General features: G+C 28.2%; 1 protein-coding gene across 4 annotated transcripts in view; it reads right to left on the reverse strand.

The window, feature by feature from the left end:
* Positions 1 to 452: 452 nt before the first annotated feature.
* The window catches only part of LOC113552761 (diacylglycerol kinase eta-like), a 29,651-nt gene continuing 14,545 nt past the window's right edge, over positions 453 to 15,558 (reverse strand). Inside the window, exons 1-26 of one of the 4 annotated variants that reach the window (XM_026955673.1) lie at positions 8,952 to 9,078; positions 8,739 to 8,847; positions 8,405 to 8,510; positions 8,178 to 8,314; positions 7,788 to 7,879; positions 7,585 to 7,715; positions 7,346 to 7,514; positions 7,167 to 7,269; positions 6,962 to 7,107; positions 6,155 to 6,340; positions 5,920 to 6,088; positions 5,741 to 5,845; positions 5,559 to 5,684; positions 5,274 to 5,473; positions 4,253 to 5,184; positions 3,996 to 4,184; positions 3,822 to 3,921; positions 3,590 to 3,758; positions 3,427 to 3,527; positions 3,176 to 3,363; positions 2,850 to 3,117; positions 2,659 to 2,779; positions 2,491 to 2,580; positions 2,263 to 2,415; positions 1,692 to 1,999; positions 453 to 1,627 (exon numbers count right to left, since the gene is read on the reverse strand). In XM_026955673.1, the coding sequence (XP_026811474.1) occupies positions 1,703 to 1,999; positions 2,263 to 2,415; positions 2,491 to 2,580; positions 2,659 to 2,779; positions 2,850 to 3,117; positions 3,176 to 3,363; positions 3,427 to 3,527; positions 3,590 to 3,758; positions 3,822 to 3,921; positions 3,996 to 4,184; positions 4,253 to 5,184; positions 5,274 to 5,473; positions 5,559 to 5,684; positions 5,741 to 5,845; positions 5,920 to 6,088; positions 6,155 to 6,340; positions 6,962 to 7,107; positions 7,167 to 7,269; positions 7,346 to 7,514; positions 7,585 to 7,715; positions 7,788 to 7,879; positions 8,178 to 8,314; positions 8,405 to 8,510; positions 8,739 to 8,795 (4,335 nt within the window). In that variant the 5' untranslated portion in view covers positions 8,796 to 8,847; positions 8,952 to 9,078 and the 3' untranslated portion in view covers positions 453 to 1,627; positions 1,692 to 1,702. Of the gene's footprint in view, positions 2,000 to 2,262; positions 2,416 to 2,490; positions 2,581 to 2,658; positions 2,780 to 2,849; positions 3,118 to 3,175; positions 3,364 to 3,426; positions 3,528 to 3,589; positions 3,759 to 3,821; positions 3,922 to 3,995; positions 4,185 to 4,252; positions 5,185 to 5,273; positions 5,474 to 5,558; positions 5,685 to 5,740; positions 5,846 to 5,919; positions 6,089 to 6,154; positions 6,341 to 6,961; positions 7,108 to 7,166; positions 7,270 to 7,345; positions 7,515 to 7,584; positions 7,716 to 7,787; positions 7,880 to 8,177; positions 8,315 to 8,404; positions 8,511 to 8,644; positions 8,848 to 8,951; positions 9,079 to 15,558 lie in introns of those variants that run through there. The other 3 variants (XM_026955671.1, XM_026955675.1, XM_026955672.1) reach the window with 3 other exon arrangements.

A 15,558-nucleotide genomic window follows, 5' to 3' on the forward strand; every position in this document is an offset into this window, starting at 1 on the left:
TTAAACAAATAAATAATTAAAAAGTTCATTGAAACACATTGATGGCCTTAATTATTAATTATTATATCACTAATCAGTACACAATATTAAACAATTCAAATTCATTATAATTTGGTTGACCATTGATTTTTGTTGTATAAATATTTTCTTTATAATTATCATATTATTGAATCAATAAAAAATTAAATAATTGATTAATCAAATTTTTTTGAATATTATGTCTATAAGTTAATCAACATAGTTAAATATGTTTATACATAAAATTCCAGAAAAATTATATTGGTATATCAATATTAGTGTAATATATACACTGAGAATTATAAAGGTAATAACTAATAATCTATTATTTATTTAAAAATTACAATTAGTATAAAAAGAAATTTGGCTAAAATCAATAGTCATCAAATATTATGTATTTTGAATGATGAATAGTTTTCATCTTAGTTTGACCGTATCACAATATGAATCACTTCATAATTAAACAATAAAATGAATAATATTATGTACACAGTTAAAATTTTGAAAAACATGTGCGTAACAAAAATATAGATAAATATACTAATGAGTAATGAGTGTATTTATTATTATTTTTTATATCTATGAGTTATACATTAAGATTGAATAAATTGATAAATTGCACGTTATATTTTTAAAAAATTTTTTTCATTTAGAAATGCATAATGTTTGAGTTATACAGACATTATTAAAAATTAAATTAAAAAATGAAAATGTTAATAAATAGTTATTTGGCACTTAAGTTACTAGATGATAGGGATAATAGACAAGTTAAATAGAGCAAGTAGAATAAGTCTTTGTCATTCCTGTTTTAAATGTAATATAATTTACCCGTTAACATAAAACTAATACTGTCCATCATTAACATATTGATGGACACTTACTGATTATACACATATTATGGCAGGAAGAGATCCAGGATTTAAATTTGGAGTATGCGTGTAAATAATAGTATTTTTAAGAATGTAGTAAATTTGTATTATACTATAGAATGCTAATAAACTAGTAGTAATGTAGCTTGATATCAAAACAAATCACTATGCTCAGCAAATAACAGAACATATTTTTATAAATGTAAGTGCACGCCTTTGTATCCCACAAATGATATCACTGAATTTTTACATTCAATAATTTATTAAAAACTAATGTAATATAAAATTGAAAATTGTGTTAAAATGTTAAAAGAATGTATTTGATTACTTATTTTATGATTATGGATTTTGGAGACTATAGCTCCATGTTTCCAATTTTCCATTTTTATATTCATGCCTAATACCAATACAGAATAACAAATGTTAATCTATAACATGTATTCATAAAAAAAATTGAAATAAATCAAGATATTATGCATGAAGAGAATTGTATAATAATGTTGTATACCTATTGGATATGCACTATTATATAAGTTATAACTTAGGAACATCAATTATATAGTTTTGTTCTTGATTACTATTCTAATTCATAATTTGTGTTAAGGCTTACAAATAACAAATTAGCTTCATTAAGCTTAAAAAATAAGATTTGAGACATTGAAAACTACCTTTCACTGTAGGATGAGAAATTATTGTAATAGAACATAACTAATATATTCCGTAAAAAAACTTAAAATCTTCTGTAAAAAATATATATAAACATTTATATAATGTATATTATAGCCAAAATATAGAATACTTCACCTTTATTAGTTTTAATGATCTTCATTAATCATGCCTAATTCTTTGACAGCCATGAGTATGCGTTTTAGGTGCCCTACTTTGGTCATCCCAATTTCTTTTAGGTCACGTCGTGATAAGTTCAATAATTCTTTGCCTCGAATATCATTGTTGGCGAATACTTCTGTGTATTCTCCCAACTGGACTGATTCAAGCCAAATTCCCACCTCCACTATGCTCCAGTTAGATATATCTTGATTGAGTGGTTTTGATGATACTATATTAGTTTTCCATAACTTTTGCCAAAACTGTCCTTTACGGCACAACTTGTCCTACAAAAGAGTAAAAGAAATATAAATTAAAAATCAATGAAATAATATTGTGAATATACTATAAAAAATGTACAAAAATTACAACAAAGCAAATTTCTCTTTTGGTACTGATACAATATAATACAATTGACTGACAACAGTTTTCATAAAAGCACATAAGTATAAATGTACCGATTAATTTATATTATCACTTATCAGTCATAACTCATGAGACATAAAGCAAGTTTAATTAGTACCTAATTATAAAAAAATGAATAGATTACCGATTCATAAGCATTGTTGAGGAAGTAAACATAACATGACGATGAATCATAATCTCCTTCAGAATCTTTGGATGATATTAGACATTTTTTAAATTCAATTTCAAGTTTACTAAATGCCAATGACAGTTTAACTACAAATTTTCCATCAAAAACCTTAAAAACATAAAAAGAAAAATAATAATGATATAATATCTGATATTTGTAGAAAAACTAATTTTATTTACTAACATTTCCTGCATTTCTAATCATAGTTAGTGTCTCTTCGTGTAAACGTTTTGTACTTAATACAATATCAGTTGCTACTGATCGTGATTCCTTCTAAATTCAAATAAAAAATCAATTTATGAATAAAATATAGTGATATAAAAGAAAAATACTAAAACCATTATAACTTACTTCCTTAGTTTCATGTTCAATGATACTGATTTTTTTAACATTATCATTAGTAATATCAGTTAATTTTTTTGCATCATCTCCTTTGAATAATTTTTGTTTCAGTAAAATTTCTCTGACCAGTCTAAAAATAAGAATCATAATAATTTTAGTTGTTTTTAAATGCTGTTATGAATATTGAATTTATTTATTACTCAATTAAGTTCTTTGTGGCTTCAAGAAATTCCTTTAGAATAGTCCATTCATCTTGGCTTAAAGGAGTAAATCTACATAGCGATTGACTATGTATGCGTTTACTCTGATGTTTAATTTGTTTTTGTTTTTCTTCCCATGATTTTAGTGACAGTTCAAGTGCCTTATTTCTGCATAACATTTTCATTCTGTTCTTGTGAATTATACGAATCATTCCAGGAGGCTGTACCCACGCCTCACCGTCTACTTGTATAGGTACCCCTTCATCACCTGAGTTAATAGTTAAATGTATACCTTTATGTATCTAAACAAAATAAACTAGGCGTACCCATAATATTTATTTGCACAGTAGTACATTGGGCAATGCGATGATGTTGTAAGTTTATTAAACGCGATGCAGCCATTTGGATAGTTCCAAACACAGCAACTACTTCTAATATCCTATCATCAATACTAGGAGCTAAAAAGACTCTGTCTTCTTTAGTACCACCCCAAAAATTAGTACCGCCCATGAAACTAAACATTAAACATCAATTAATTGATTTGGATCTTAGTAATTATAATTATTTGAAACATTACCTTGGAATATTAAGTATTACAATTCCTTGCAATGACGGAAGTGGAATTCTTTGTCCATCGCATTCTAATTGTACTCGTTGATCCAAATTTTTATAGGTTTTCTTATCAAAAAGCATAATAGTTAAAATTAAAATATTTTTTTAAATAAAAAAAAACAACTTACCTGTAACCACTGTTTGCTTCCCAATACCCCATACCACATGTAGTTTCGAGTCCGTGACCTACATTTTTCTGGATGTTCTTCTCTTTTATGATGAAAATCTAATGAGATCTTAGCATCTATGCCAATACCAAAGTAATTATTCATAATGCATTTTTCAAAAAATCCTTCTCTGAAATAAAAATAAAATTGTTATTGTTTTGTTTCTAACTTCATAGTTATAATTCTTATTTACAGCAATGTCTCATCGGGGTCCATCAAAGGCACAGCAGGAGCACATAAAGCATCAGCATTAGCCAATAACACTTGACTTATCAAACTTGATTCTGTTACATCTATTTAAAGTATAATGATAAATAATATTGGTTATCATATAAAATTAAAGTATTTTAAAATCATTTTTTCTTACTAGGCCAAGTAGGTAAAGTAACCAATGGATTAATAATCGGTAAATTTTTATTACGTTTAAGTGATGTATAATTTTGTACTGAGCATGGTGTAGGAGAAGGATTTCGGTTATTTAATGCTGAACTACTTGAAATTCTATGTGAAGATCGCAAAGGTGAAGCATTTAACATGACAGGTGATGCTGCAGAAACTGATAATAAAAACAGTTATTAGATTTATACTTTTAGTCTTATCAAATATTTATATATTTATACATACGTCTCCGGCAACTATCAAAACTATTTCTTCTACAGTCTAGATGTGACTCTTCTACATCACACAATTTATTGGGAGAGAAATTTTGGGGAGAAGGAGGATTGATGACCACAGCTGGACCAGCCATTGTTTGACTTCTTTTTAATCCTTTGAAAGTATGCAATTCATCATCATCATCATCATCATCAGCATCAAAAACATCACTTGTTGGTTTAGGATTTTGAAGTAGGTATGAATTATCACCATTCGTACTTAAATTACCATTAGAACCTTGAATTCTGACATTAATTTCATTTTTATGTGAATCAAATTTTGATTCATTTGGTACTTCTAAACCCATGTTTACAGTACATTTTTCTGATTCCTTGATTACATTTTTAAATCCTAATTCAATTTCAGCTTCCATGTCACTATATGTTTTATTAAGATGGCGGCATTTAATTGATCTTCGTGCGATGTCATTTCCCTCAATAAAATGTGCAATACTACACTTCTTAGAACTATTTTCTACGATTAAGAGTTCTTTACGAAAGTCTTCACTTTCTTCATCTTCTGGGGATGAAGATATTAAATTGGATACATCTACATCGGACTCCATACACTCATTTACACCAAAATTCAATTTTGGCTGATGTCGTGAAAATGTTCCTCGACATGCTTGACGAAAACTGTAGCGAGACGAAGAGGCTTGACACTTGTTGTCACACATTTTATAACTATCCGGTATCTCATCTGATGCTTCAGACGAATCAATATGACAGATATTTCCTAAAGATTCTTCTTCGCTTATTTTAAATGCAGGATATGTTTTTAGTGTTTCACTAATTTGATCTTTGCATTCATTTTTTAACTTATCAGTTTCATATATTTGACAATAACTATTCAAATCATCATACTGTGAAGTTTGATATGTACTCGTATCTTCTTCGGACATCCTATTTATATATTATTATATTTATTATTATTTATTTGATAGCAATAAATGTTTAAAATATAAAAAAGAAAAAAAATTAATTTAACATACGCAGCATTTTGATCATCCAGAACTATTTCCTGGCGACAATCAGAAAATTCCACAGGTGCAGGTAATGATTCAATATTTAATTCTGTTGAACACGATGATTCTCTTCTTAACATTGGTAATGGAGAAATAGATATAGGATTGACAATAGATGTAGGAGTTAGCTGTTGAAGGTTTAGATTATTATCGATGCTTGGTGACAGCTAAACAATAAAATAATAATTTAACTAAATATAAACATATTATGCTTTGTGAATATCTTATAACAGTTATAAACCTAGAACATACTAGTTGTGACGTGGGAAGTGGAGTTGAAATAGTAGAAGGAAAAGTTGTCTTGCCAGAATGTTCAATTAATTTTGTAACTGATTTTTTAAGGCTATTAGCTCTTTCAAGTAATTCCTTTTTATACATCTATATAAATATTTAAAAGTTAAAATTTTTTTTATAAAAATAATTAAGTTTCATACTTTTTTGATGGCTTTACTTTCAGTATCTTTTTCATTGTTATTTGTTGTTTTATCAATGTTAATATGCATGTTTTCTTCATTTAAATCATTATTATGTACTGTTTCCTAAATAAAAATAAATATAAAAAGTTAAATCTAAATTTTGTAATGGAAAAAAAAATAAAGATTAAATATCTTACAATTTTTGTCTGATATGTTATTTTGAACTCCTCTTTTTGAAGAAGTTTTAAAAATTTGTCTAATTTATATTTTAAGTCTTGGCGCATATCATCGAATTCAGTATTGCCGATAACATTGCTAATTTCTGATATGCATACAATAAAATCTTTGATAGTACCACATAACTCTCTGAAAATACATAATAAGATTAAAACTAATTAAAATAATTAAATTATTAACACAAAATATACTAACTTGGCTGTATTAACAATTGTTTCATGTTCATGAGTTTGCAAAATAATGTTCAAATTACTCATAATATAATTGTAGTAGGTGGATATGGCTGATTCTAAACTAATACCCTCTTGTACCCCAGAATTCATTGTGAGTTTCGTGCCACTACCTATGTCAATGCTACGTTCATATACCATTATACTCCATCTAAAATGTGCATATAAAGTGTTGAATAAAACCACGTATGATACTTATAGCTTGTCTTACGAAAGAAAAGTACTATATACCCTCACTCCCCTCCCCCAATCCACATTTAGCCTAGCACCAGTTACGTTGCTCAGTCTAGATGTGCGATACGGTACCTTTCTTTCGTGAGACAGACTATGCGACTCATTAGTCATAACTAGAGCACAGGTTTTTAGGCAATTGTTTATTGTTTCTATTTTTATTAATAATATTTTCAACTTTCAAGTGTCATAATTTTTTTTCCATGATTCTTTATATTTGATAGTTATTGCATATTTTGGCAGCATCTAATATTTATTACTTAATGAAGTGAAAATAAATTATACAGTTTTAAAAATCCAATAAGTAAGATAATATATTATGGACTGGAAAATTCTAATAATATTAGGCTGTCAAATTTATTTTAAACCATTCTTATGTTAACAAATTCATAGTTACTAAATAAACAGGTTTTTTTACCATTACTGATTTTTTTAAATTGTTTTGCATATTTTCATGATTTTTATTACAAATTATATAGAACATAGAGTACTTTTAAGTGCATACAAATGTGCGATCTAGTTATCACCTATAAACCATTACCTGTCAAGGATCTTGGTACTGGCTCGTTCATATTTGTCCATTATCTGTGGTAAATGGGCATCATCATCACAAGATGCGCCCCAACCCAATACTCTTGCTAAGTCATTACCAGTTCCCAAAGGTAGTACACCAACATGACACTGCACCTGATAAACAAACACATTTTGATTATAAAATAACTATTTGATAAATGTATAAATGTTACCTGCATATTAAGCCTATCAATTTCAGACAAAACCCAACCAACAGAACCATCACCACTACATACTAACACTCTGAATGGATTGAAATGTCTAAATAATCTTAACCTAAATAATAAATAATATATTTTTTTAAAAGATATTTTATTTTGTTTAATAAATAAAAATGGTTAGATTCTATTACCCGGGTCCAGGGCCGTTACCAATGAGATCAAATACTTGTGCTGGATTTAATATTTGCTTGAACCGTCTGAGAAATTTTATACCTTGATTGTCACCAGACTTAGAATTGACAAATACCAATAATGGGGAACATCCATGGGGTTGGATTGCTTCTAAGGAATCGTCACTAGCTATGATCATAAAATATTGTAGCGTTTAAATACTTTTTTAAAGTAAACAAATTTATAATTAGTATCTTACCAACAGAATGTATAGCCGTGGGTGGCACAACACTTAATCTATTGGATCCTAATGGACATTTAATTGTATGTTTAGGGCGACATGCAGTATGCACTGTTGCTCTGCACCATAAACATCTCCAGTCTTGGAGCCTGATTTCAATTGCATAAAAATAGAGTTGACATTTTTATCTTAGTTATTATACAATAAATAATGTCATGTACCTCAAAACTGATCCACATGTTTTATCACAGACTGCACATTTAGAAGAAACAGGTAAATTTCCTTCCATCCATTGGTGTATCATTAAAATATTCTAAAATATATAGATACATAATTAATAACAGTAAAATATATTTAAAATATTTAATAAATTGTTCTTGAGTAAGTAAGTTAAAATATATTTGGCATTAAGATATTGTGCTATAAAAAAATTTAGTAAAGTAAGCAAGTTACTAATTTAATAGGTAAATACATAACATTGATATCAGTCATTATTTTTATTTAATAAACATAGTTCTATTTTAAAAATAATATTTTTTATTTAAATATTAAAAATAATAAAAATAGAATATCAATACTGAATAAATAAAAATAAAACAAATTATTATTACCCCTTGCTTATCTTCAATTATGTCTTTTCCAACACTAGCCAATGTAGTCCACTTGCAGTTGCTGATCGCCTTGTCCACGCATCTTTTATGTACTTTACACTTACACACCTCACAACTATATCCATGAGATGTAACACCTAAATATTTTTTAAGAAAATATTAATTAATGCATTCTCCTAAGGATAGAGGCAATGAATAATAACTTTATATTTTGTTATTTATATTACCTGAGAGTTGCTCTCGGCAAATATTACAATATGTTGGACGCGCATGAGACGTAGTATGCCACGTGTGATTTCCAGACAGAAAATCATTTAAATCCACACCGATCGGCTTGACATAAAAATAAGTCAAAGCAAATTAAAATCAAAACCCAAGTATATTTTATTAGTTTCATTAATAGTTTACATAACATTTCTATTGTTAAACTTTCATAAAAAATACTACGGTATTTAAAAACTACGTACAATGCAACTTATTTCCATGATAAACTACTATGTAACTCTCTAGTTAAAAAGTGTCACTGATGCGTGCAAGACTTTAGTTGATGAAAAAGATTACTTGATTTAAAATATCTCTGCTGGCTGTAACTTTTAACGCTGCCATCCAGTCTTCCATGACGTACAATAGGCACAGCTATTCAAATTCACCAAGCTTTGAGCTTGGTCACCTAAACAAGTGAAAACAAAAACCGCATTAGTCCGAATCGTTTTCATTGCACTTGTTTCGTCGCCAACGAGTCTTTCCGTCCGAATGCACGGACATGCAACTAACCGCGGCACCGACCATCCCAATGACGAGTACTCATGTTTTCGTTCGACCGGTATCGGGAAAACGGCATTACGACTCATTATACACCGAAAAATCTCCGTTAAAAATAAAAATATAATTAAAAAAAAAAAAAAAAAAAAAAGTCAACACCTAACTAATTTAGAAGACTTCGATAACGCTATCATCGTTTCGCGATGCTATCATTTTACACATTTGTTCCATTATCAGACCTGATTATCACTATCACGATTATACCACAGAATGGATGAAATTGCACGGGCAATACTATCAATGGGCCGGAGGTATTCAGACTGTGCGTCGCGGTCCCTAAGGGCGTCGGGGGATTTGGAAATGGGACTATGGGAGCCGCGTTAAAAAAAACCGGAAACTAAAAAAGAATAAAAAAAACTATCGGTAAAAAGTTAACGTTGAGAAGATGAGAACAACTAAGTAACAACCTAACCAAGATTTGAACATATTATGAAACATACACAAGCTCATCTATCTCAATAAATTTTAGTTTATTTTTTTATTAATTTGTATTCACGAAGCATAAAATATTTAATTTCATTTTTTCTATATTATCTATTTTTTTTTAATAAATTGTCATAAATAAATAAATATTATACATTATAACAATTTAAATACATAATACATAATTTGTCTAACCATTATAACCATTGTTATTTGTTTTTTCTTTATTACTAATTTGGGAGCCGTAAAAATATTGTGAAGGCACAAAGGAGGATGAAAAGGTTTCCTCTGCTATAGGTAATAGCTCAAAATTAATTTAAATATTTTGAAAACGTTATTGCGTACAGTCCAGCATAATAATATACTTAAAAACTTCTACCAAATTACGAGGAACCTTGAATTAATTTTTTAAACATTATTATTAAAACCGAACATTTTATATACCGGGTGTCCCGTGAGGATTTACCCATTGCGATATCTCCTGAAATAACAGAGATATCATAATTCTGGTTTTTTAATAAGATTCACGGGAAATAGGACTACAAATATTCCATGTTTTAATTTATTTTAATGTTTTGGTAAAATATTAAAAAATAAATTTTTTTATTTAATTATTTAAAAAAAAAAATGGAAGATAGCCAATTTGTAGAGTTCATTTTTTTGAAAATATTGACATTTCAATATTTTAATATCATTAATCTTCTGATTTTTAATATTTTTTCTAGTATCGAGAAAAACTGTGAATTACACTGAAAGCGTTCGCCGGCCGTTACGAGCACACGGGCTACATGTTTGATACATTGATAGTTGATACCACCAGGGCCTGATTTAAGCATTTTGTGACCTTAGGCAAAATAAAAAATGTGGCCCCTTATTGTCAACATTAGCGTACATAGTAATAGGCCCCCTCCAGAAATGGTTTGTGTAAAACAAAATACTAATTTATTATATTTTAGTATTTACTTATACATTTTCACAAACATAATTATAATGTTATACATTTTTTTATCTCTACACGGTACAGATTTCTTGTACCTATTATTTTCATTTACATTTTACGCTGATAAGGATTAATTATTTTAATTTTTTGAAATATTATATGTTTCTTATATTTATTTTATATGATGAAAGTAGAACTTAAAAAAAAAAAAAAAATAAGGTTCGTAAAAATCTGAGGCCCTCTAATAACGGAGGCCATAGGCAGTTGCCGATCCTATCTAATGGTAAATATGGCCCTGGGTACCACTTTTCGCAGTTTATATTATAATAACGAAAAATGTTTTTATATTGTGAATTTGTGACATTGTGTTGATAACTGACAACTGTATAGTGGATGTCAATTTAAATGTTGCGTTGGAAGTTGATTCAGGTGTGTATTTCAATAGTCTGTTTGACAAATCTCCTGTAAATTCCCAAATCTTATACCTTATAAGATGGCCTTAAACTGGTAATAATATTCAAATTTCAATTATATTTGTTTCATATAAATTACTACTATTTCCAGTTCGTGGTCACAACGAAACTCGACGAGTATTTAATTATAAGCTCCCTAGAGTTTAGAGAAAGGTAAACCGTTGATACGCATGCAGATAAATGACTAATATTACGCACAGCCGTTTTAGCCAAAATATTTTGTGATGTTAAATTGAATTGCGTTCTTGAGTTCTTCATAAATTTGTCGGCAAAATAGATGGATTATGTAAAGGAAATGTACAATGTAAACTTTAACGGTTGTGGAATATCTACTGTGGTAAAACCGTCCCATCTAGATGAATAAAAATTAGAGACAAAAGACAACTATATGCTAACCAGAGCCGTGCCGTTAAGATTTGGCGCCCAGAGCAAAATTAAAAATATTTGCCCCCTATTTTATTTATCATTATGCGTTTCAATTTTTTTGGCGCCCCTTTAAACCATGCTCCCTAGCCCCCCCCCCTACGGCACGGCTCTGATGCTAACTATTTTATAATATATATATATATATATATTCATTTATGGAAAAAGGGGCAATATTATTTCAGTACTACTTAGTATTTTCATATGTTACAATATTTTGAATTCAATTTTATACAGATATCATTGTAATTTATTTTGAATTTTTAAACTTTTTGATAAGCCACATTATTTACCACCTATAATATATTAATATTATTGTAGTCACAAAGAAAAGTGTATAATAAAATAGGTAATTTAAAATTTTCATTAAAATTATCTATAGAATCTTTTTTAGTTATAGAGAAATTCACCCATTATTTTGTGTATAATCATTGTAGTTATACATAAACCATAGACGTGCTTTATTACAATTTACAAAAAGTTTGAAAAACTTAAATTCTAATTTAAAGTTGAAACGGCCTACTTTAAACAAAACGATTTTCAGAATGTATTTGAATTAACAAATAATACATATAAAAAAATATTTTTACGAATCGTTCACAGACGTTACAATTGGTAAATCGATTATTTCTATTGCTAAATTGCAACGTGTGCTGTGACGTACATTTAGTATAGTTAGTAGTGTTGATAACTATATTTCGAACTCTCGCAGTAGTGTTATTGGTTATAGAATATTCTATAATAATCTACGTTCTATAATCAACGGTAGTATAGTACATCCCGATTGTTTAGAAACGACAACTTCAACATGACCAACATATTGCGGTCGCGTCCCGATGGTTATGAATAGGTATAATAACATCGGCATAATTTTGTCGTTACTGTATTTTCGTTTAATGTTTAATTGTAATCATAATAATACAATATTTTAGATATTGCGGTTTAATTACAGATCGGTTTCTATAGTAAGAACCGACAAAACCATATAGATAGGGACGATAGGGTAATCTTGTACGTATATGATAAACGATAAACAAATTACGTGTTTATGTTAATTATATTTATTACAATATGGGTAAATTATAATATTACGTGCCAAACTACCATTTACCAGTGATAATAATTATATATTATGTTAAAATGGTATCATACAATTATTGACAATAATAAAATACAAATATATACACAACATATGGTCTATTTTCACGGAGAGGTGAATATTTTATTTGTATTTATGTACGTCAATGACTTACATATATTACTTATGTGTTCATTTTTTCATAGAACTCGCCAAAGTATAATCGTATTGAGCGTACAAAATACCTGTTTGGAAGCCTAATGCAAAGTCTGTTGAACAAAACGACAATATGCCAAATCAGCCGTACTTCTCGAAAAATTAGGACAGTACAATTATTTTAAAAAAAAAATCTATAGAACTATAGAAATATATTCGCTATAATATTTATACTTAATAAAATAGCAGTAATTATCATCATAATTATAATTTCTTTTTTAATATTTAAATAAATAAATAAATATTATCTTTGTATTATATAATTATTTTGTACCTGTGTATGTCACTAAACTTCTAAACGGCTGGACCAATGCTGATGAAAACTTTGTGTAGGTTTTTGATTGAGTGGGTCCCTGGATGGTTTAGATTCTAAATTGGACTTGGTAGCAGCACAGCAATCGGGTTATAGGAAATATTATCACGAGTATAACTTTAATAACACATGTATGAATCTTAAAGATGACAATGATGAATTTGTTTTAAATAAAAGCAGGGCACACTACGGAGCAGGTTAAAATAATGTAGTACCGTACGTTTGTTCTGGCGGAGAAGGTTTTAAGCTCATTCCTGTTTTGATAAGTTAATTAACAATCAAGTTATGAATTTTTAAAATAATCAACAAATACGTACATAAAGGAACGTTGCGTCATCTGTGAACAACGAATTGAAAAAAGTCTGAATCACATAAGACTATAAGAAGCGTTATGTAATATTGGGGAACGAATTGTACGAGTATGCACTATGCACTACTATGTTGCTTGCTCCTGTGTATGAGTTCAAAAAACAATGTATCCATTACTGTCTGATCATAAAAACACGAACAATATAGTTTAAAAAGAAATATTAAAAAATCAATAGAAACTTTGAAGAATACTTTAAAAAAAATATTTAGTCTGACACCCGAGTGAAAAATGATTTTTAAAAAATTGCTGCTTTTAAATTGTAAAATAATTGTACGGGCAACACATGATAGCTATGTAAAGTTGATATGTTGGAAATATCATCTATACACTAAATCAGAAAATCAAAAATATTATTTATCCACACGCGTTACGTTATGTCAGTATTAGGTAATACAATTTTATACGGATGATTTTTACACATGTAACGAAATTCACGGGACAGCTATAGCTTATATTATATTATTATTAGTTATTACTATCGCTGAAAATTTATAGAAAATTAATCATTTTTAGCTGACTATAAAAAATAGCTTTAACATAACGTTTAAATTAGGTAGATATTAATGAATTTAATTTTAAATTTTTAGTTTTCAATTGATTATCATATTTGAATTTCTAAGTCTTTTTAAGTAATTGTTCATTTATTATTACTTTTTCGATTTTTTCATTAATTTCCTTTAGTAAATATTTTTTACACACATTTTATGAATTGTTATTATTTATTTAATTTTAGTCTTACACATATATTCTACGTTTTGTGTGTACGCCATACTAAATTAATAATATGTTGAATTTAAAACATTTTACATTCGATAGATTTCTATATTTATTTAGCTATAACTGATAAGTATATTTACAAGTTACATGCATTTTTTTACTGTATTCATTTCGAGATTTTAAGTTTTTTTAATGCATTAAATTCTGAACTGCCTTAATTACTACTAATCGCATGTATAAAAAATGTTTGAACAAAATGTGAACGTCCAAGTTATGATGTTGGTTATTTTAAAAATATAAATTATTGCTCAGATTCTGTCTGAAAAAAAAATAATAGCTATATACAGTACTCGAATAAGGTATTCCGTATCAAATCGCCAACTGGACAGAACCCGTAAGTAATTACATACATTAGTATTGTCTTAATAAAATAATTACAGATTCTAAAACTGCTTTATTCGTATTAATCGATTAATACATTACATGTTGACAATATATTTGGTTTTTCTTTAAATATAAGGGGGTATAGGGGACGTCACTTAAAAAAATGTCTTCGAATTTAAAATTCAATTTGAACTTATAGCAGATATGCGCCGTGATGACGAGTTTCCGATGTATTTATTAATTATTAGGTATTAATATAATTTAAACGTGTATACGCATCGCAATGCTTAATAATGCAGTGTTGCGTGTGCGAGCAAAAAAGCGTATATTAATATCATAAATACACAAATTACAATAGTATTATAAATTATAATCATATATACTGCGAAAAGAGAATCCTTGAACGTGTGGCAAAAATCGTTATTGTCAATATTGTCATAATATATTATTATAATACTGCGGTATGTGTAGCGATTATTATTATTGTTTTGAATATTATGATGGTAATATATTATTATAATGATATAATCAATAATCGTACTTTTAATGTACATATTATTATATCCGCATCGTCCGTTCGCCGTTGCTTATCATATAACGTGAGCGGCTAATTCGCCTTCCGAGGCTGTACCTACACACACATATTATAATTATTGTCCATTCACCGGCGGTATAATGTATATTATACGCATTGCGCCCGGGCTCTACATTAAACCGTGTATACGTCATATCAATTAACTAATTGTCCTGCCTATTGTCAAATCCAAATATGTACTGTAATGTACTCGTATACTTTTCTGAGAGTATATGTATTTTCAATCACTGCGGTTATGTTATTTGCCAACCATACGTCATATATTTTGAAAATAGGTTCAATATAGTGTTTTTATACAGGTTCACGTATTTATAGCTACGTATCAAATTTTGTGAGCGGATTTCCAGGTAGGTATTTTGAGTAGAATATTTTTCTGCAATTTTTGATAGGTATACGGTTAATATGTCGGTAAATATTAAATAAATATTTTTTCGAGGATTCAAGGTCTAGATGAACGAAAAAAGTTGCAAAGAATTGTAATGAATTAGTAATGGTTGTATTCTATTTTAATTTGTTAAAATGTAGTATTATAAATAATTAAAATATTAATTAAATAAATAATTAAAATAATTGACCAAAGCTATATAGTATAGACCTAGTAAAAGTAGTACATATTCGTAAAACATG

The sequence above is a fragment of the Rhopalosiphum maidis genome, chromosome 2 (genome assembly GCF_003676215.2).
Source record: "Rhopalosiphum maidis isolate BTI-1 chromosome 2, ASM367621v3, whole genome shotgun sequence".
In the NCBI taxonomy this organism is placed as follows: Eukaryota; Metazoa; Arthropoda; class Insecta; order Hemiptera; family Aphididae; genus Rhopalosiphum; species Rhopalosiphum maidis.